This window comes from Lepisosteus platostomus, chromosome 24 (genome assembly GCF_059453375.1).
Source record: "Lepisosteus platostomus isolate fLepPlt1 chromosome 24, fLepPlt1.hap1, whole genome shotgun sequence".
NCBI classification, from domain to species: Eukaryota; Metazoa; Chordata; class Actinopteri; order Semionotiformes; family Lepisosteidae; genus Lepisosteus; species Lepisosteus platostomus.
The window spans coordinates 10534079-10554859 of NC_142634.1; the positions used below are offsets into that span (position 1 = coordinate 10534079).

The 20781-nt window shown below is 46.4% G+C and overlaps 1 protein-coding gene across 3 annotated transcripts in view; it reads left to right on the top strand.

The window, feature by feature from the left end:
• Window positions 1-20781, top strand: part of mlxip (MLX interacting protein) — a 32898-nt gene continuing 12117 nt past the window's right edge. For 2 of the 3 annotated variants that reach the window (XM_088618561.1, XM_088618563.1), the window contains exons 1-11: window positions 1-509; window positions 12079-12185; window positions 13781-13866; window positions 14458-14547; window positions 15156-15197; window positions 16928-17165; window positions 17928-18017; window positions 18360-18427; window positions 18917-19427; window positions 20280-20386; window positions 20657-20777. In XM_088618561.1, the coding sequence (XP_088474687.1) occupies window positions 196-509; window positions 12079-12185; window positions 13781-13866; window positions 14458-14547; window positions 15156-15197; window positions 16928-17165; window positions 17928-18017; window positions 18360-18427; window positions 18917-19427; window positions 20280-20386; window positions 20657-20777 (1774 nt within the window). In that variant the 5' untranslated portion in view covers window positions 1-195. The remainder of the gene's footprint in view (window positions 510-12078; window positions 12186-13780; window positions 13867-14457; window positions 14548-15155; window positions 15198-16927; window positions 17166-17927; window positions 18018-18359; window positions 18428-18916; window positions 19428-20279; window positions 20387-20656; window positions 20778-20781) is intronic. The other variant, XM_088618562.1, reaches the window with a different exon arrangement.

A 20781-nucleotide genomic window follows, 5' to 3' on the forward strand; every position in this document is an offset into this window, starting at 1 on the left:
CGTCTGGGTTCAGCCACAGGCTGGCCTGCCTGCGCGCAGGGCTGGGAGAAAGGGGAGCAGCGACTGCGAAAATGACTGTTGCGAGGAGTTCCCCTTCCCACCGAAGCGCAGAATAGTTTTTTTTTTTAAAAATGGAGCTTGTATTTTTGTAGTTAGCGAAACAACAAATAAAAAAAAAAAGCAATAACGGCAGCAATGGCCACCAAGGAGCTACGGCCGCGCCGCCAAGCCCCCGTGATTGTCAAACAGGAGCAGGACGACGACTCGGACGCCGAGGAGCCGAACCTGGGGCCGAAGAAGCCGGACGGGCAGGAGCCGCAGATCATCCACAGCGGCCACTTCATGGTGTCCTCCCCGCACAGCGAGCACCCCCCGAAGAAGGGCTACGACTTCGACACGGTCAACAAGCAGACCTGCCAGACGTACTGCTTCGGCAAGACCAGCACGTCGCACCTCTCCATCGACGCGTCGCTCACCAAGCTGTTCGAGTGCATGACTCTGGCGTACAGGTGAGGGGCGCGAGCGCGGCCTGCGGGACTCCCCGCGCGGGCCGCGCGCCTGCTGGAGGCTGGGGGCTGGTGCCCGATTATTTTTCGGTGGTGCGTTATCATCTTCCTGGGGAGTTTTATTACCCCCCCTCCCTCCCTCCCTCAATAAGCGTATTCCGCGGTCAGCCTGCACGCCGCGGCGCCGTCTTTTGTCCCTTTGTTACCCAAAACGGTGTTGCGTTTTGGCACCCTTGCGTTGTGCCTGCGCGAAGTGGGTTTATTCTTGTGTTGTCTTTTGGAGTCTGGGCCGGCGCCGCGCACTCGCCCGTGATAGACCCAACACGGGGCGAACGGAGAGAAGCCGAGAACTGCTGGGGTTCACGCTTAAAACGAAAGCGTCTGCTGCTCGTTTTGCTCACAAAACATTTTGACACCCGAGTGTCGTACCTTCCTGTTTTGCTCCTTAACCGCACCGGCCACGTAGCGCCCTGCATTGTAGAACTTGCAAGCAAAACTCGTCGCTTTGGGAAATATTGCATCTTACCGACAGCCGTGAAGTCAAGTTTGATAACGTTTTTGTCAAATAAAATGATGTATAGATACAATAGCGTGTGGTCTTATCTGCAATTCAACTTTGAATAACTTTGTTCTTCATCCTAAAGCGTGGAGATTTGTGTGTCTGGCATCACCACAAAACAAGTACCCAGCACAGAATGAAAATGCTATTTAAAAACAAACGATAGCCGTGCAATAATACACACCTCGCTCATTACACTATCATTACATTAATCTGCTAGCTTCATACAGGAAACAATCACCTAGCTGCGTTTATTATACCGATTGCACAGGAAACAGAAGATGTATATTGTATATTTTGTGTATCTGTGCTCTTCATTTTATTTACGTCGGCAGTTCGGGGACTGTTTAGAGGTTTTGGGCTAGGAGTAAGTAAATAATTGTAATTATGTTGGAGTTGTATTATGTCATTAGGGATGGGCACTGTCGTTTTATATTAGGTGTCTTGTTTTAACTCTTAATCTGTAGTTTAAAGAACCATTGTGTGACGTTTTATGTGAAAGCGCTTGATCTCTTTAAAATGTAATGGAGTCTCTTATTCTCAGTTGGGGGGTGAAGTCAAGATATCACTGATTTGATTACTTATTTATATGAAGAATGTGATTTCATCTGCCTTGCGTCACAGCTCATGACGTGTAAACTTCACTCCGGGTCGTGTGGTATCGCAAGCCCGCAGCTGCTGCTGTTCTGGGGTTGTGCTTTTAAACGGCTGTGGAACTGTCTCAAGAAAGACATGCTCTTTCGTTTGAGAGATACAGATACCCTTTCTCCGCTGGCCTTCAAGCCTTGTGGTAGATGCTCGGCATTAAAAAGGCGTTTGAAAAAAGTCTGAATGATGCCGCCGGTTGTCAGTCTGTGGGGAATTTTCTTTTTTAGAGCCTCTGTCCTGACCCTGAAGCGCCTAATTACCCCATTTTGGAGCGAATCTCTTTTCTAATTAAGAGCTGTAGGCAGAGTCGGGGGAGGGGGTTCACCTCTGGCTCATTGTGGCCTGGGAGGTGTGTGTGTGTGGTTATCCTGTGTTTTAAATACCAGTCCCGGCCTGATCCAAGTTGTTGAGTGTTGCCTGCAAGCGCAGAGTCCGGAGACATGAAACCACTGTGACCCTTGCTATGCCACATCCTCTGTTCGGATCGGTGTGCGCTCGCAGGCCGTCGTTGGGTCACATTCACTCACCACGTTTGTGTCCCGGTTCTTGTGCTGATCTTGTGCCGGTTTAAAAAAGAACAACGAAGGGAGTCCACTCTCATTCCGACGTGCGCTTGCTCTCTGTCTGCCAGTGCGGCGGACATATGCCTGGGAGGTCATCTCCATCCCTCACCACGGAACAGGTGTCTGTCCAGGAACATGGGAGCATCGACCATGTTCTCATGAGCACAGTACAGCTCGGACAGCTCTCTTCCGATGTTATTATTAATAATGATGACAATAATACTGGGGACTCCACCACCACCACCAGAGTGCTCACTGTGCACCAGCTCTCAGTGGGGAGGAGAGTGGAGTGATGAAGCCAGTTCACAGATGGGGATTATTAGCAGGCCATGGTTGGTAAAGGCCAGGGGGGAATTTGGCCAGGACACTGGAGTAACACCCCTACTCTTTCCTGGGATTTGTAAGGACCACAGAGAGTCAGGACCTCGGATTTATGTCTCATCCAAAGTGCAGAGCCTTTTTTACTGTATAGTCCCCGTCACTATACTGGGGCATTAGGACCCACACGGACTGCAGGGTGAGCACCCCCTGCTGGCCCCACTAACACCCCTTCCAGCCGCAACTTCAGTTTTCCCAGGTCTCCCATCCAGCTGCTGGTTCAGGGTGTAAATATCTTGTCATGAGTGGACGTGGGCTGATTTTGATGGTGCGTTGTTCACCTTGTCGGCTTCAAAGAGATCCGGATCACAGGATCTGAATACCCTTGGTTTTTCAACATCTAGACCAAGCACAAGTCCAAATCATCATCATCATCAAAACAAAACGTTGTGGCGTTTTTGTCTACCATCTAGAAACGTCTAATAATCCGGCAGAGTGGTAAAACGGCTCTCTGAATGTTACCTCACAATTCGCCGCCTCTTCCTTCCTTCAGCCCCACGTTGCGGCTGAAGGGCGAATGAGCTTTTACCTGCCTGGTCTTTTCTCACCTGATTCTGAGCGCCGCAGCCCGTAACTCCCACCCTGCTGCTCCCGGGATCGATCGGGCCAGCGGGCAGGAAGGGAGCGCTCGAGGCGCGTTGGAGGATTACACACGGCTGTTGTCGTTCGGCACCAGAGGGAACGGTTTCAGCACAAGTTGCCGCCTGATTTGTACCGCTCGAAGAAGTGAAGAGCGCCCGTTTCCCTATCTGCTACTCCATCCCCAGCAACGTCCCCGTGTCCTCTGGAAGCTGGAGTTAAACTCCCAGTTTCTTCCTGCTCCTGGTGTTACAATCCGGTTGAAGTAAGAGGGTGGGCAGGGATCGGGCAGCGATCGCCAGAGAGAGCTGGGAAATCTGCTGGACAGTGGGTCTTACTGTCCTTCCCTGTAAGACAGCTCTGTGGACCTCGGGATCCAGCGAAAGTGGAAGGTTGTAGATTCAGGTCCTGGGTGGGGCAGTGCTGTTGTGACCTCCAGTCCCTGCATTGGTTACCAGTATTATTCGTCCACACAGTAACAGTCCTTCTCATTCAGTGGAAAACCCCTAGACGTCCTTTTGTTTTGTGGGCGCTGTGGCCGGTGTTTCCATTGATGATGTTGACGTGCAGTGTATGTTGTACATGCATACCAGTTTGTTGTGTGCTGTTGCGAAACTGGCCAATCAGGGCATAACCTTTGCGAAATAAGAACAAAAGATATCTGCTCAGACCTTTTCTTCTGTGTGGTTTGTAACCACTGTTGTAACTTTTTGTAAGCCGAACATCAGGTAGACTTTAAACAAAACCTCAAAGTTTTCTAGCACCTTGTCGTCTGGTTTGATAGAGCTGTGGCGCAGATCTTCATTCAGTCAGCAGTTTCTTAACCTGGCTCAGCTATTCAGCAGTGCTGAAAATTCAGAGCGGTGTGGGTTTACTTTGTCAGGGACTGTACGTCCTGATAAGAGATAAGAGCAGGTTTTGGAAGAGCAGAACTTTTGCATGGCTAGTGGGGGCTTGATTCTTGGGTTAGTCCGAGAAAATAGCTCTAAACCTTCCTTCCTGGAGGAAAAGGTTTGGGAAGCTGTCTGCTGCTTCATCGCAGGCCTTGATCTGTTACATTTGTGGCCACAGAGTTCCCCTAAGGCTTGTCTTATTTCCTCTTTGTTCCCAGGTTGTTCAGGGCTTTAAGACTTAATCTCTCGGAAAGGCATCTCGAGGATCTGAGCTCATGAGCTCTTGACATGTAGTGACCGAGCAGTGGCTGCCTGATATATAATTGATCGGTTAGTATGCTTTGCTTCTCCTACAGAGACGAGCTGGAGAGTGTTGTACATCTTTTATGGAGAGTATTCTTCCTTCTTTCTTTTGGGATTGTACGTATTGTATACAGTTGTATATTGTCTATAGAATGGAAGGCGTTTTGGCAGGGGACTTATTCTCAATTAATTTCCCAGTTTCTTTTCTAAAATCTTTAATGAATGTACGTTTTTCTTTCACTGTAGGATCTAAAATAAAGTACTGTACATGCCTGTCTGAGGAGGTTCTAAATAAAACCTTTACAGTAAGGCCCGGTACATTACCCTGTTATCATATTGTACCATCAGAACAGAATGTTTTCAGGATATCGTCGGTGTCTTTTTCTCAGAAGCCAGTCATCTCTTCCTGAGGTCATGAGGTGGCTAAGAGTGAGTGTTTCATGAGGATGAATTCTATATATATCTGAATAGTGGGAGGTGGGGTGGACTCTTTCGAAACAGTGATTGTTGTGTGTTTTCTTAAATCCTTAGCTTGGGTGCAGAAGTTATGAATCCAGTCGAGGTAAAAACAGAACATCTTGTGAATGATGGGAAGTGGTCGCATTGTGTGTCTACAGGCTGCACATTCATGTGTTCTTCAGTATTCTCAATGTGCTGTATTCCAATTTATTGTAGACCTGGTGATGACAATGAAGTGATCCCAGCTGATCCCCGTTCAAAAAACATACACACTGTTTAACAGTTGCCTCTCAGTTGGGCCATTTCTGTATCCTGTTTTTGTTGATGAAAAATCCCTGATCATCTCAGAATTCCTCATTATCATCATTCCGGATTTAAATGGTGGAGAATAAATCCTCAGAACTGTCCTCTCAGCCCAGGCTTGGAAAGGAGGGCTGTCGTCTTCTTGATGACTCAGTCACAGATGTCTCCGGTCTCAGTCCGGAGTTGGAGTTAACCCGTCTCGCGTTTTGTAAAAGATTCATCAATGATGCTAGTGGTCATTTGTGATTAAAACGCCAACACAATGGTTCTATAAGAATTGATTTTACAAATGGATTTGAAGAAAAAATAGGTGAAGAGAAACGAGTGTCTCTAAAACACAGCAATACAAAGTGAAAGTTGTTTTTTTCCCATGCTGCACTGTGCCCCATGACATGAAAGTGACTGAAACATTACAACTTTTACTTAAGAATCTTAGACTGAAACCTCCTCCGGCACTTTGTTGAGGAGGTGGTTCTGGGGCTTCACTTGCCACGGTTTATATTTTTGGATTTGTGGAATTGCATAGCTGGGTTGTGTAACACATCTGTCGAAACATATGCTTGCAGTTCTTTTTTTAAGAAAACGATTTATAGCTATAGGCTCTGAGCTTTTGTTTTTCCATGTGCTGGTACAGTCAGTCATCCTGGATGTGTCTGGAGATTATAACGGCTGACCGGGAGTGTTGTTTTTTTGGCCCAGTTTGCTGCCAGTCTGTGAGGTCAGGTCAAAGCTGGTTGGTTTACATACAGGCACACAAGGTAGCTGCTATGTATCTCATTAGACCACCTTGGCACTTGTTTGCTGCTATAAATATCTGTTGGAGACATGGATTGAAAGCTCTCTCATAAGCGAAAGCCTGACTGCAGGCCTTTGTTTTGAAATGTGAAATATTAAAAGTAAACCTGTCACTGAACTGAAGGTAATGGATATTTCTAGCTATCAAAGGTTTAGTCTTGCAAATGGCAATGGAAATACTTCACCTTCCCAGGATGAGATCGTTTTAATTGCACGCCCGTTTTTTGGGGTATTGCTCCTTTAGTTACAGATATGGCTTCGGAACTCCTGGTTTGCTATAGAGCCTCTTGTGTGTTGAAAAATCCCAGCACCTAGCTGGGGTGAGAGTCCTTCTCGCCCTCGGAGGTATTGTTTTTAGCCATTGTGCCCTTCACCAGATGAGAGAAGCAGTAATACTGCATGTACTGAGCCCAATCACCAGGTCATGTTACACAAAGGACACATCACCGATGCAGATGGTGCAGATTCATTTATTTTTTTTAAACGGCGATGCTCGCCCGAGTTGGAATCAAACATCGGGTTTTCCGTGTCGGCCTGCCTGCTAGATCCCGAGAAGCCTCGGGGGTTCTCGAAAGAGAGAGAGAGCCCGGGCAGGCCGTTCCTACCCTACCCTCACCCAAGCTCGAACCCGTGCCACCTGGGCTCACAGACCAGCTCCCCAGGGCAGCTCCCCAGTCCTGGCGCCTCTTCCTGGAGACGTGAGGTGTGGCCACGGCAGTCTGGTGCATCTGCAGTCCGTCTGCTTTTCTTGAATCGAGGTCAGTGCATTCTGCAGGGGGATTTTCAGCGTTAAGGCCTTCTTGCACTTTCTTCATTGCTGACGAAGGCGCCGCAGAGGAGGCTCGCCCACCTGAGGAGACCTGCTCTCAGCGAGCGCCCAGGCTTGCTGTGGCATTGCTGCTGCTGAGATAAAACAGGAGAACCCTGGCGAGGAGACGATAGTCTGAACTCCAGGCACAAGCTGCCTACCACAGGAGGTATAAGTAACGTACAAGAGGGAGAACAGTCTCCTTCTGCTGGCAGTTTGCATACATCATTCCTCTGTGCCTGTGCGATGTGTGGTCTTTTTCTCTGAGTGCCAGGGGGTCCTCTGGAGGTACTGGTGCCAGTGTGGAGTGATAAGTGGAGGGCTGATAAGACTGGCCTCGACGGGCCTGAGTGTGTGTCTGCAGTTCAGCTGATGAAAGGACACTTAGTGCAGCAGCTCCAGCCTGTGCATGAGTGAGTGGCACTCCGGGGGACACGGGCGAAGAGCGCTGATAAGCTGGCCTGCGATCAGAGCCCTCACTGCAGCCCGTTGTAGCAGCGGGTTCTGTCCCAGCCTCCGGCCGGGGCGTTTGCGCTGCCCTCTCCGGGATGCCCAGTCTGGAGCCGCCGAATTCCCCATTTCTCGGCTGGGGATTTTGCCTGCGCTCCGTGCCAACGGAGCGCAGACGCTGTGCCAGCACTGCGGAATCTCGGCCGCGATTTCCTTGAAACGGAGATCGGACCCGACGCATCGGGTGATGTCTGCCAGTCTGTCGCTCACTCTCCTTGTGCTCATTGTTTGCTGCGCAGTGCGCTGGAAAGGCAGGTGTAGTCTGTGCCACCGCATGGTTCTGCCTGGAATCCACATGCTTTCAGGGTGGATGTTTTGATCGTACAGAAGTGACATTGTTTTGTGTTTTTTTTACACTTAACTGAAATGAGTGTTACAGTGGAAGCCACTCTTTCTTCCCCCTCCCCCCCCCACATAGTCACAGCCCGTTTTTGTCTGCTTATCAGAGCCTTTACATTTTCAGTGTCTTGTTTTGCGGGCGAGTCAAATGTGGTTTGTCCGAAATCCTGACTCTAAATCATGGATTAGCAGCAACTCCTAAAACACCATTTGACATGAAAATAGTCTGTTTAATCAGCATATTTTATTTTTTTTCCCCCCCTGCTGTGGAGTGTCGAGTGTCTTGTGATGCATTTGTAAGCAGGTCACATGGGCAGTTTCTTATCTGAATGAGGGTGTCTGTGTCTTGGTGCTCTTTTTGCAGTAAGAAGCAGCTCAGATGTTCCTTGACTTTTTCACCACTCAGTTCTCCTGACTAGCCTAATTTACCAGTGTATGGTTGTGTCCATCTTAAACAGAGGCTGTTTAGCATTCCATGTGCTGTAACCAAGATCTTTTGTGTTGTCCGTGACCATTTTGCCTAAAACCTGCATTTTCTATCATCTGCATTTCTCCATACTTGCATTTGCAATGTACAAGCAGACTGTACTACAGCTATGACCAAACACAGCCCTGATTTACTTCGGATCTCTGTTTAATGACTGTGATGGGCAGGTGGACTGGAGGAACGTGTATGCTCCTCCTTTCTCCTTGTGCAGTTTCTTGCTGCATCCCATCCCATCCTCCTGCTTTTCTCCTTGCTGTGAGCCTATACACAAGAAAATTCTTGGAGATTTCAACTGAAATGTAAAAGTACGTTTTTTGTTGGAACTGAAAATTCCCCCTGGCAATGACAATTTTCAATTTTCAGGGCAGAAAATTGTACTCTCGTTTTTCCACTGTTGCGGAAGGGGGGTATTCTGAAGATGAAAGGGACAGACTGCTAAATGGTCAACTTTTACATCATTTTGTTTTTCTGAAAAACATTTGTTGTAGATCTGGAAGATTGAGGACCGATTGCGATCTTCCTTTCCTTTCTGTTCCGATAAGGGCTTATTCTCAGATGTCTTCTAATCAAGGCTACCTGCTGATCTTAAAATATGTGATAAGATCTGGAATTCATTGTATTAAAACCAAACCAAATAAGACCCGTCCTAAAATTGGAACAACCCAACTGCATTGTCTTTGTGCTTGTACGCGTGTTCTTGCACTATTGAATGAAAAAGCTGTTTCAGAGTGTTAGTTTTGTTTATGGGTTGAAATAGAATATTCTTCCCATGACCACATAATTGCAGGTCCTCTGGTCGAGTATGAATAGATTTTAATTACAGGCCTCTTAGTACAGTATGAATAGAATTACATTTAATTTCTCAGAATTCCACCCATCATAATTTTATACTGTTAAGTTATAAAACTGCCTTTTTTATTTCTGAATGCTTCCAGTCATTTCTCTGTTGTTAGTGGGGGGGGGGGGGGGGGGTGTTTGGTCTATATCTCAGCACAGGGTACCGTGCTTTCTACGGTCTTGTAAGCGCGGTCTGTGCTGGTCAGTAGTTCTAGGAAACAGACCTTCACACAGAAAATGACCTCATTAAGCACTTTGAACTGGGGCAAGTGGGTGGCGTCCTTATCCTATGAGGTATGAATAAAAGCAGATTGCAGTGACAATCTGTGCTTGCATTGGAAAAGTCAAAATGCCATAGTGATCTACAGTGTGCTAGTGGATGTCTGTGATCCGTTCACACAGCTCCCTTGTGAATTTTATTGGAGCAGTAGAATTCTGTGCTTGAATAACATGTTCCGTGACTCGCCAGCCTTTCACCAGAGGGAACTGTGGCAGCAGGTGTGAAGGTGTTATACCCTGGGGGAGCTCAGTGTACCCCTTGCCGGATGCCCTAGATGCAAGCTCCCTGTACTCTGCACCTTCATTGTCTGTGGTAGTGATCCCCATGTATGGGAGTCAAGTTTCATAGCTCCACAGCGCTCGGCTTTAATGGTTGTTGTTTGAATCGGCCGGCTGGCAAGCGCTGTACTATATTCGGCTCGCATTAGAAAGGGTTCGTCGCTCGGGGTTTTCTGTAGTATTGGAGTTATATTTAGAACGAGTTGTTGTTCAGCATTTGCTGTTATTTTATCCCCCAGAAACAGGGCCTGGGTTTCGGGTTTCCTGGTGCAAAAAAGTTCCTGAGCAGGAGAGACAGCTGAGGCAGGGCTGGGCTCCTCTTTCTCAGCCTGGCGATGAGAACTGGCTTCACTGAGACACAGTACCTGGAGCCGCGGTCTGCCCAGACTGGATTGTAGCCTGGCATTTCTTTTTCATTCCGTTTATGTGAAGATCTGTTGAACACTTGCCTCAGCGCGTGTGGGTAAACAGTTTTAGAGCTGTTATGCTTTTGTGGGAAGCAGGTGAGGCACAAGCACCAGGAAAACCGAAAGGATCGACCCCAGCCATTGCCTGCTGCTTCTGTCCCCACTCCTCCTCCCCTCTCCCTCCCTTGAAGAAGACTCCGCGGCCAAGCGCTCTGTTTCACTCTTTGTTCATACGGTTCAGCGTGGGGGAAAATCCCTCAGCCTGTTCCTTCACGGCTCCCAGGCTCCGCTACCCGGAGAGTGCAGACCGAGTCACGTTAATTCCTGTGTGCGGCTCCTGCAACCAGATACTCAATGACCTGACCTAATAAACTACTAACACCGCGCTCCGTCTGTTCCTCAAAATAAAACTGCCTGCTTGCTTTCGTCCAATTTTTATTTTCCCTGTTTAAATGACTGCCGTGACCTGCGTGTTCCCAGTTAGCCCCTGTCACGACATCTTAAGGCACTGGGAGAGATGCAGCCCAACTGTTTACGCTTTAGTGAGAGTTACATAATCCCAGCAGTGGAAGCTTCTTCTGCTGTGTGCCGGGAAGAGAGCAGCATCTCGTCAGTGATGTGACCTTGCCTGCGTCACCCATTCCGTTTATTGGGAAACGTGGACTAATGGCGAAAAAGGTTCAAACGGTGCGTGATGCTTAAAGCAGTTTGAACGTAGTAGTGATGACTTTTTATCGCATGTTAATTTTTTGTTGTTGAGTATTTGCGTTATCTTGCTGTCAACATAGCAGGACTCGGCAGCGACATGAAAAAGCACCCTGAACAAGCAAGGGAAATGCAAAATACAGCCTGACCTCAAGGTCAGCTGATCCCGTCGGCGGCTTGAAGACGCTACATGTACTTGACTAGGTGTTTGGTAGCCATTTCCGCCAGTGCTCAATTTGCTCTTCTGCTGCTGTCACAAGGTTTTCATTAAGTTCCTGCTGACCTCCAGCACGTTTATAATCAGAACATACTCGCTGCGATGACTTAATCAGTTTTGCAAGGAAGTCCTTTATTGAAGTGCTGAACCTCACATGCATCAAAGAAAAACCTTCATGCTGCGGCGTTTGCACTGCTCGTGAACACTAACTTTGTATGTTACATCGGAGTGCCTGAGTTGTTTCCGTTTAAGGAGAGCGGGCATGATGGGTTTATCAAGACGCGTTTTCTCAGCCTTTTTCCACACTCCTTAAAAAATACCCTAACCTTCTGAACCTCAGCTATTGCTGGTTCTTTGCTGCTCTCTCTGATGACTGTATGTTTAGGAATTTTGAATGACCTCCAGCAATTGTGTGGGATGCGTTTTTTTTTTCGTTCTATCAGCCCAAATATTCCCTAATATTATGTTCAGAAAAAATATCCTGCTGCATGCTGCCCAGATTTCGAAAGACTAACACAGGTTCGTAAATGCAAGTTGTTTAACGTTTGGCTAGAAAGAGCAACATCAGCCTTAACCTCACTGACCCCTCCTTGTATGTCGCAATTATTTTGTGTAAAACTAAACAGAGATTTTACTAAACAGTGAAGAGATTAGCTGAAGCCAAGATTACAGAACTAGGACATACAGTATATGGCAGTAAGAACCATCTAGTTACATTTTGGAAACTTTTCAGTTATATGTCAGATCTATAGTCATAGGCATATTTTTCAAGGCTACAGCAACATCTTTATCTAAATAGTCATGGGACTAATAAGCTATAACGCCTTTCTAGATATTCAACATTCAATTTTAAAAGTTAGAAGAGTTCAATACATGTAGATTTTATGTGTTGAAAATCCCATCCTAAGCCATTTGTTGTCTGGATACCACAGTGCACCCTTTAGCCATTTGTGAGGTTGATGTGCATGAATCAAGCACCTTGAAGTGATTTTGTAGTGCTTTATTTTGTTAGTTTGGGATGGAAAACTGAATCTTTTCATGTGTTGCATATATCAAAAAAGCATGGCTTTTTCAGACTGTCAGGAACAGTTAAAAAAGGAATATGTTTTAGCTGTTGGCTGCCTTCATGTTGTCTTTGACTTGCTGCTGGAGTATATAGGTAGTTGAGGTATTTGGTAGTTGAATGCTTAACAATCATTTTTACCATTTTTGTTTTTTTTGTAGTGGGAAGTTGGTGTCACCGAAGTGGAAAAACTTTAAAGGTCTGAAACTGCTGTGGAGGGACAAAATCCGACTGAACAATGCCATCTGGAGAGCCTGGTACATGCAATGTAAGCTCCTTACTCTTCAGTGCAACCTTAGTGCTCTGTTGTACCAAGCTTTCCTGTAAGTGCTCTTCATGTCTGAACATTGCAAACTGAAAAACAGAGCTAGGTTCGTAAGCATGTGAATAACTGTCCAGAAAGAACAGCTTTTCAGTTTAAGCTTAGAACAGTGGTTCCCAATCCAGGTGCCAGTGACCCACGCAACTGCCGGTTTTCATTCCATCCCACCTTGATGAGGTCATTCGAGGCTTCGTTGATTAAATAGAAGACGTTGTTTCCATTTAATCATTGCATTTTGTTTTAAGTCACAAGTTTGTATTTCTCTTACAAACACAGTAGTAAAAGTTAAATTTCCAACATGTTTAGCCTGGAGCTGGGAACAAACAGTTCTAGTTGTTATTATTATAATAATACGTTGAGTACATGAGTTTTTTTTTGTCGTTACTGCAGCTACTTTAAGATCAGTTTGGAGTAATACTGGTAGCCGGTGGATGTGGACTTGAGCAGTGCAGAGTTAATGTTCCAGGGGGCACCAGCTGCAACTTGTTCTTGACAGGCATGAGTTGTCTTGTTGATATGTTAAATGTACGCCTTCAAGCAGAAATATGCGCTGTCTAAATACAGTGGTCTTAGCTTGCTGCTTCTGCTGGCAGCCTTAAAACCGGGTTGCCTTAAAATAAAAGTGCAAGAGCTTGCGATCTGGCCTTGTGTGTGCGTGTCAGGATGACCAGTCCCCAGGCGCAGTTGGCGTGGGCTCTGTCATGCAGACTTCACTTCTCCCATGTCTGCGTTTGCTTTGCAGCGTGGAGGTTGTTGGTATTTCCTAAGAGTCTGAAATGTGGACATTGATTTATACTTGGGTTGAGCACCAGGTTTGGGCGTGTTCTGAAGGTTAAAAAAATAGCGCTTTAGGAATTAGAGTGGTTATTTTCTCCTTCAGCTCCTTATTTATTCATCATGAAGGTTTGGGAAGTATCCCGTTTCTGAAAATACAAAGAAAAGGGGCTTTGACATGGAGGTGGACATAATCTAATGTGGTCGTCATGGAATAAAAACCCGTAAGAGACCACATAAAACAGTCTAGAAATTGCAACGTGTGATTGAATGCTATTTTACTTATTTTTTTAATTTGGGATGGCCAGTTATTTTTGTCATATCCATCCCATTTGGAATCGCCAATTGCATGTTTTTTACATCTCGGTTGTGAAACCCCCGCTCGCACACGGGGGAATGAGAAGTGTAGGCAAACTGCTCTGACACTCTTGTCTTTAAGCCACTGTGTTATGTCTGTTAACATGTCGCAGGTGGGACAGATTAGAGGTGTAGAGGAGTGTTTTACCATATGTACACGTACATTGGGCTTCCCATTCGTGTCTCAGTACAACAGACCACACCACACAACGTAGACAGTACATTACAAAACATAGAAAATAACAACAGGAGCAACAAACCTGTTGTGGGACAATAAATATGTAGTAATGAGAACAAAACATGGTAGACCATGTAAAAAGTGCAGAGTGCAGATGGGTATTGAGCCTGAGGCACTGCGTGGCCGTTTTCCGTCTTGGCATTGAGCGGATCTCCGGACTGCTTCTTCACAGACGTCGAAAAGAGAGACAACCCAGTCTGCCGTTTCGTCACCCCGTTGGACGGGTCCATCGACTCGGAAGATCATCGCCGACCGGAGGTGCGTTCAGATACGTCCCGCGGCTCTGAAAGGCTTCCTGCTGCCTTTGTCCATGATGATAATGCAGTTAAAAAGAAACCTGAGCTCCACGAAGGCAGAGCATGAGAAGAGATGAACACCTGGGCGTGACCGCTGAGCTTGCGTGGTATTTAGTCTCTAATTGATCCGAGGAGCTAATCTAAAGCTGATTCCTGAAAGAATCCACAGTATCAGCTTCAACAAAATTAGCGGGGAGCTTGGCTCCTGACAAGTCCCCAGTTTAAAAAATACTTTCTATTTAATGATAAGTTTTAAAAGTACTTCATTTTTATTTTCCATGTGACCTCTGGGTTGTATTTCACTGTTGGTTGTCTAGATGTCCATCGAGTTGACTTTTGAATGTATTCCAAAGCTTCAGAGGCTTGAATCGGCCCCCTCTATTCCGCTCTGTTCAGGACAGGAAAAGATTCAAGTCTTTTAGTGGAATTGTGTTAGTCCTTTGAACTTTCTGAGGTACCTTGTCGCTCTTTCTCTGGTTGTTCACGTTACATGTGTACATTACAGTGAAGTTCTTCTTTGAGATCTAATATTTTCTCTCTGTCTCTCCTAAAGGCTATAGTAACAGATGGGAAAAACTGGAAGAGAAGAATTGAAATAGTTATAAGGGAATATCACAAGTGGCGTACCTACTTCAAAAAAAGGGTAATGGCTTTCTGAGGTCTCAAATTAAAAATATGTATGAAAAGTATAGTTCTGAAATGCGAGCTTGGCTAAAAAACACTTTTTTTTCTTGAATGCAAATGCCTGTTATGGATAAGTCATTGTACATGACTCTTGTGATTACAAGTGAAAACATTAAACAATACTAACTCCAGAAATTATGGGTCTTCCAAATACTTGATGTAGTTCTAAGCAAATATATAATTTTAGTATGATCCTTTTGAAGTCTTCAGAACTTCAAAGCTTAGACTACTCAATACGTCTTGCATACAAATTGTACATATTTTAGATATATTGATTTTGTATCCTTTTATAAATGTTAAACATTTTATATTGTTTTAGTTTGTTTTATATGTAATGTTTTAATAATATTTATATTATGAAAATATTTGATGCAGGAGTCTGAAAAGTGGGTGTTCAGCTAGAAACAGATTTCAGCACTGGCTAGTGTGTCCCCTGATGAATGACAAAATAAGAGCCCAGAGATAAAGTTGTGCCGTACACCTTCAGTAAACAGGGTGTGATCATGCGTACTGGTTGACATGTTACAAAATGCCAGGTGTAACTTTGCTCTGTACTTTGTGTTACAGTTGCAGAAGCACAAAGATGACGATCTCTCCAGCCTGCTTAAGGTACTGCTTTATGTTCGAAGTTCAATTTGTTTGCAAAGGTATTGTTAAAATGTCACTCCACTTTAAGTCAGTGGTTCTCAACCTTTTTTACTCCCGTGCCATATCGTAATGTTTTTTATTTGGAAGGAGTAAGAAATTCCCTAAAATACAGCAGAGATCTAATGATAAACCTTATACAGTCATTCTGTGCAGACTGTATGGCAAATACTGCCACCTAGTGTTGCTAGTGTGTTTGTTCAGCGTTCCCCTATTCAAGCGCAGTGTAAAAGATCTGTCGATCACAATGGGAAATTTGGGCTTGGCGCTGCAAAGCATATTTGAAAGGGAGAGTCTGTTGCTCTGTTTAGCAGCTGCTTTTCTATATTTAGTTTTCAAGGCTGCACGTTTGGAGATCTCAGCTTCAAGAGGCACAAAATGGAGGGGTTTGTAAACCGCAGCAACAGAGAATGAAGCCGCTAGCCAGAGATTTGTGAGACCCAAGTTGCCAAAATGTTCTTTAAATTTGCGGGTTCCACTTTATCGGAACGCATGTGTTTTCCCTGAAAGATTTAACCGCTAAACCCAAAAAAGGGAGTTGTGGTCTTCCAGGAAGCAGGCGGTAGACTGCCGTTTTAGTCCTGTTAGAAGACTAAAGCGCCCTGCAGGAGACAAATCTTGTGCCCCTGGGCAGTTGGCATCTGCCTGGTAAACATCAACAACGCGGCGTGATCCAGCCTGAGAAGCTGTTTCGGGTCATGTGCCGCTGTGTAGCTCTTTTTTTTACTGATTTCACGCCTAGCTTTCTTCTCAAGAAGTCGACTGGGGCTGAGCTCAGGCTGGGTGCGATTGGCTCAGTCTTAAAGCAGTCATGGCAGATCCTTCATTAACTGGGGCCTGCTTGCGTGTGAAGGGCCTGACAGGGAGAGAGCTCTGGGGGTTCAGATTACAGTGATGTGACTGGGCCAGCAGATAATGGGGTCCCCCAGAATGTTTGTGGGAGAAGACTGGTTGAGCACCGCTGCCCTAAAGTATTTCACTTGTCTTGGTATGGCTTTGCTAAAAAATTGGAAATGAAAGCTGTTTTTATACGATACTGGTAACTCTCACAGCAAGGGAGATTTTGATCCCAAGTTTTCAATCTCTAGTTCAGAATAAACCTTTGCCCTTACGCAACAGTATACATGTGCACTGCTTTTGGGTTTTTAGCTTTTCATAACCAAAACAGCTTTAATTCGAAAGGAGCCCCTGAAACACTCTACTGGAGTTTGCCTAGCCTGCTGCAGGCACGTCAGTGCTTTCGCCACGGTTGCATTGGTTCATGTACTGCGTAAGGGGAAACCGAGACACTCGATCAGCAGCGTGGGCTCTGTATATATCCCATCACTTTAGGTAATTGATATCCAGCGATCCAAGGATCCTGTCTGTTTGTAAACATTCACTTAAGAGGTTTAAGTTCATGTCATTTTCATCAATTGTGTAAGTATCCTGATGCAACTCTAATCAATTAGTTTATTTCAAAACGGGGAAACTAAAATTTTAATTTGAGTATTGTGGTTAAAAAATACTGCAGATTCATGCAGTGTTGTGTTTTTGTTCCACGTAAATTCAAAACGCTGGAAAACGGAGGAGGGTGGGAGGACACCCCGCTGTCCTCTTGTCGCAGGTGTGCAGCGCACTGTTTCCGCTGGTCGGGCTGTCCGCGGTCTTGCATGCTGTTTGCTAACTGGCTGCTGTGCATTTTAAACCCGAAGGGAGCCGGGGAGCAGTTTTCGCTGTTCGGAGAGTGCTGTCCGGACACTTTCCGTGTCTCCCTTTGTCAGGATGAGGAGGCGGCGGCGGCCCGGGCGTCCGGCCGCAAGAGCCGGGAGTCTCCAGAGCCCATGGAGATGGACCAGCTCTTCGACATGGACATGCTCATGTCCGAGTTCTCCGACACGCTCTTCTCCACCCTCTCCTCGCACCAGGCGTGGCCGAACCCCAGGGAGATCGGTATGGGCGGGGCAGGGGGCGGGGCATGGGGTGGGGGTGGGACAAGAGGCGGGATAGGGGGCGGGGCGGGGGTTTGGGGCGGGTTCTTGTTGAAGATCTGGAGCAAGGCAGCAAGTTAACTGGGGGGGGGGTTGTCTTGGTGGAGCTGGGAATGGTAAAAGGCTGATCTTGCAGGGTGGTGCTTTGAGTGTTAGAATCTGAATATCAACAGGGTACTTTCTGTGCATGGTCACATTTTTATTTTCAGCTTCTATAAAAGTTTGGCAAAAAAAATATGCAAAGCTGTGATCACGATTATCCATTAACGCATCATAACCTGAAGAAACTGGTAAATTTGGTTAGTTGAATATTAAGTAGCTATTCAGTGTTCTTATCATGCTACTCTTTTCAGAAAGGCTTACATTACTTGTGGGTCGGGTAGATTTTTCTCTTAGCGGAGAGCGCACAACCCTGCTCCTCTCAGTTTGGAGATGCCTATGTCTGGTCTACCCAGTTCTCTGTCTAGTTCGCTGTGCAGCTCATCGCCTGGTTGCAACAGCAGCTGCAGTCCTTGTATTCCTCTCCATTAGAGAGCTTTGTACCAACTAGCTACACAGATATTTAACAGGTCATGTGCCATATCTGCACGCCCGTGAAGCTGCTGGTCACACTTTAGAGGTGGACAGGATGGGCTGCACCCATGTTGTATTGACCGACAAAACATTGTTTAAAATTGTTTATATTTAAAGTGCAACTGCTTTTCTGTGTTCTCTTTCCTCACAGCACATGCTGGAAATGCAGATATGATTCAACCAGGATTGATTCCTCTCCAGCCAGATTTAGGTTTCATGGATACTTTTGAGCCTTTTCAAGGTGAGTTCCTTAATGTTTGTTTCTTTACCAAAAAGGGAAAAACTGAACAGAGAGTAATGGACAACTTTGATTGCTCTTGGTATCATTATGATCTGGTGTGAGAGGTATTTCTAATTAAGAATGCAACTTCAGGTTCACTTTATGTGAAATGTTTTAACACTCCAGTCAGCACTCTTTGACACCTTAAGAAAGTTTAGAGTCGAGCTCCCTACCTATTGGTGAAGATGCACCCAAAAGATACATAAACAGATGGTTAGTGTTTGGTTTTTTTGCACAGCATCCTGATTTATCATTACTTGATGACACTGTTTTTGTTAACAATTGCTGTGTTTGTGTTTTCAGACTTATTTCACACTGTACGGCCTCCGGTCACTTCAATACCGTCTTTATCAAACAGCACTTCTACTCAGGTAAAAAAAACGACAACAATTGTATATGAAAGCATCACGCGTTAGCAAACTCAAGTGAAGTGCAGTGCGCTTCATTTTACAGCAATTAAGGTTTCCATCAGCAAACTGTAATATGTCTGAAAGCTATTTCTTTCATTTAATTGGATTTGAGTTTTTTTATATCTGTGTATGCAGCATCATTCATCAAGAGGCCTGTGCCCTGTTGAGTTTTGGATCAAGGGCTGGTGCCTTTTTTGGGGAATGCAGAACTCCAATGTCGGGGGGTGTCTCCTTGTTGTGTCTCTTAATTAATCATGCATTCATTAATTGGATGCTTAATGAATCGCAAGCATTACGGGGGGCTGGTCATGAAGTGCTGTTGGGTTTTTATTTTCGGCTCGCGGTGTAACGTCCTGCTCTGGGGGGGTGACCCTCTGCAGCTAGCAGAGGTGTGCGCTGGGCTCTCCGGTCTCCCCTCGGCCTCAGAATCTCTTTTATTTCCCGCGCCAGGCTTCCATTCTGCCGCCTGTCCACCTCTCGGCTGAGATTCCTTCGGTGAGCCTCGACCACGAGCTCATTCCCTCCCCGGGACCCGCCCCCGTGCCCGAGAGCACCGCCGCCGGGCCCGCCTTCGGGCCGAGCTACGCGCCCATCTTCTCTACCTCGCTGCCGCCCGTGCCCGCGGCCGCCGGCGCGCGAGCCGCCCCCCAGCCCGCCGGCCTGCCCCGCGCCGCCCTGGACGGCCTGCCTCCGTCGGTCATCACGCACACCGCCTCCTCCACTGTGACGCCCAGCGCCGCCGCCACCAGCTTCAACCAGAGCCCCGGCCTCGCCCTGCGCCGGCCGCAGCGGCCCGCCGGCCCCCCCAGGCTGGCCCCGCCCCCGCGCCCCCTGCCCGCGCTGCAGAGCCCCCAGCCCTTCGCCCTCCCCAGGCCGATCAACCCCTCCATCTCAGGAAAGAAGACAAAGCATCTGCACAAAATTGTGCCTGCTCCCAAACCAGTTACGTTCTTAGCAACAGGTAACCTTTGCCCCTCTATCATTTCTCATCTGTATTATGATGATGATGGATTAATAATAATAAGAATAATAATATAAGAGGTGGTATATAAAATATCTGTTATGAATTCATGTCTGCCTACCTCACAGGTGGGTCATTTCTTATTTTTTTAAACAGCAGTGGCATTTCCTTAGTGGAGAGGAACTGTGCAAATGTGCTATGCTTTTTCTGAATGAATAATTACAGGTCTTGTACGTGAACCATCAGGTGTCATTGCATATGAGAAGTATACAGCAAAATATCCAGCGGTGGTGCGGCTAAGGGCGTTTCTCTTGTCGTACTCAAGGTGGCAGAAGTGCTCCCAGGAGGGTTTAGTTTTATCGTCTCCGCAGGTCTTCGTGCTCACAAAAGCGTGGTTTGTGTTCCGCGGGCATTTTGACTGTTACACTACCTGAATATGGTGGAGGTGGAGTACCTAATGGTTCTGGAAGCCCAAGCTATGTATTTTTAAAGGCAGAATGCCCCCCCCCAAAAAAAGGCATCAAATGACTGATGCCATCAGTGAGCTGTATTCACCTCTTGGCTACTGCTGCGCTTTGCCCCGGATAGTTAAATTGGTCTGATTTGCCGCTGTGGTTAGATTGTTGTGGGTTTGTGGCTCAGGCCGGACTCCTGGGTAGAAGCCTTCCAAAGTACATGTGAAGAATGAATTTTTGAACTTGTAAGCCCCCAAAATTTAACTAAAATGCCCCTTTGAACTCTTTTTTTGAATTTTTCTTTTTGTAAGTTAATCATGGTTTCACCTGCTGGCTTAGTTGTTTAAGTGAATGGGTTCGAGTGTCAAATAGCGAGCACAAGGATTGTGTTTTTCAGCTTCCTTCCCTGGCCAGCCCAGTGCTGTGATTGTCACCCCTGGACCCCTGAAAACCGAGTGTGTCCCTTCAGGGGGCGTCGTTATTGCACCCACAGCCATCGGGAGGGTAAGTGTTGAAGTGGATTGGTACCCAGTAATCTAATTGTCTCAAGGCACTTGGAGAGGCACCTGCCTCATCCCTCCAAATGTGTCCTTGCTTGCTCTTTAACGCATGAAGGAATTCCGATTTAAATGACATCCGTAAGTTGCAGCTAAAATGTTCTTCAAATGTGTCTTTGGAAATGGTCCTTACTGATGTTTAGTAATAGAGATCGTACTTCTCTGGGCGAATCCTTGAGATGTTCCTCACGTTACCTGCTTTCTTGCTGTTCCTCAGACTTCAGGGTTGCCAGAGTTCCACATACTGCAAGCTCAGAACTCGAAACACCTCATCGTCCCCAAAGAAGAGAGGAGCAGCTTAACGACCTGCACGAGCCAGGCCCCCTCCCCCACAGCCGGTAG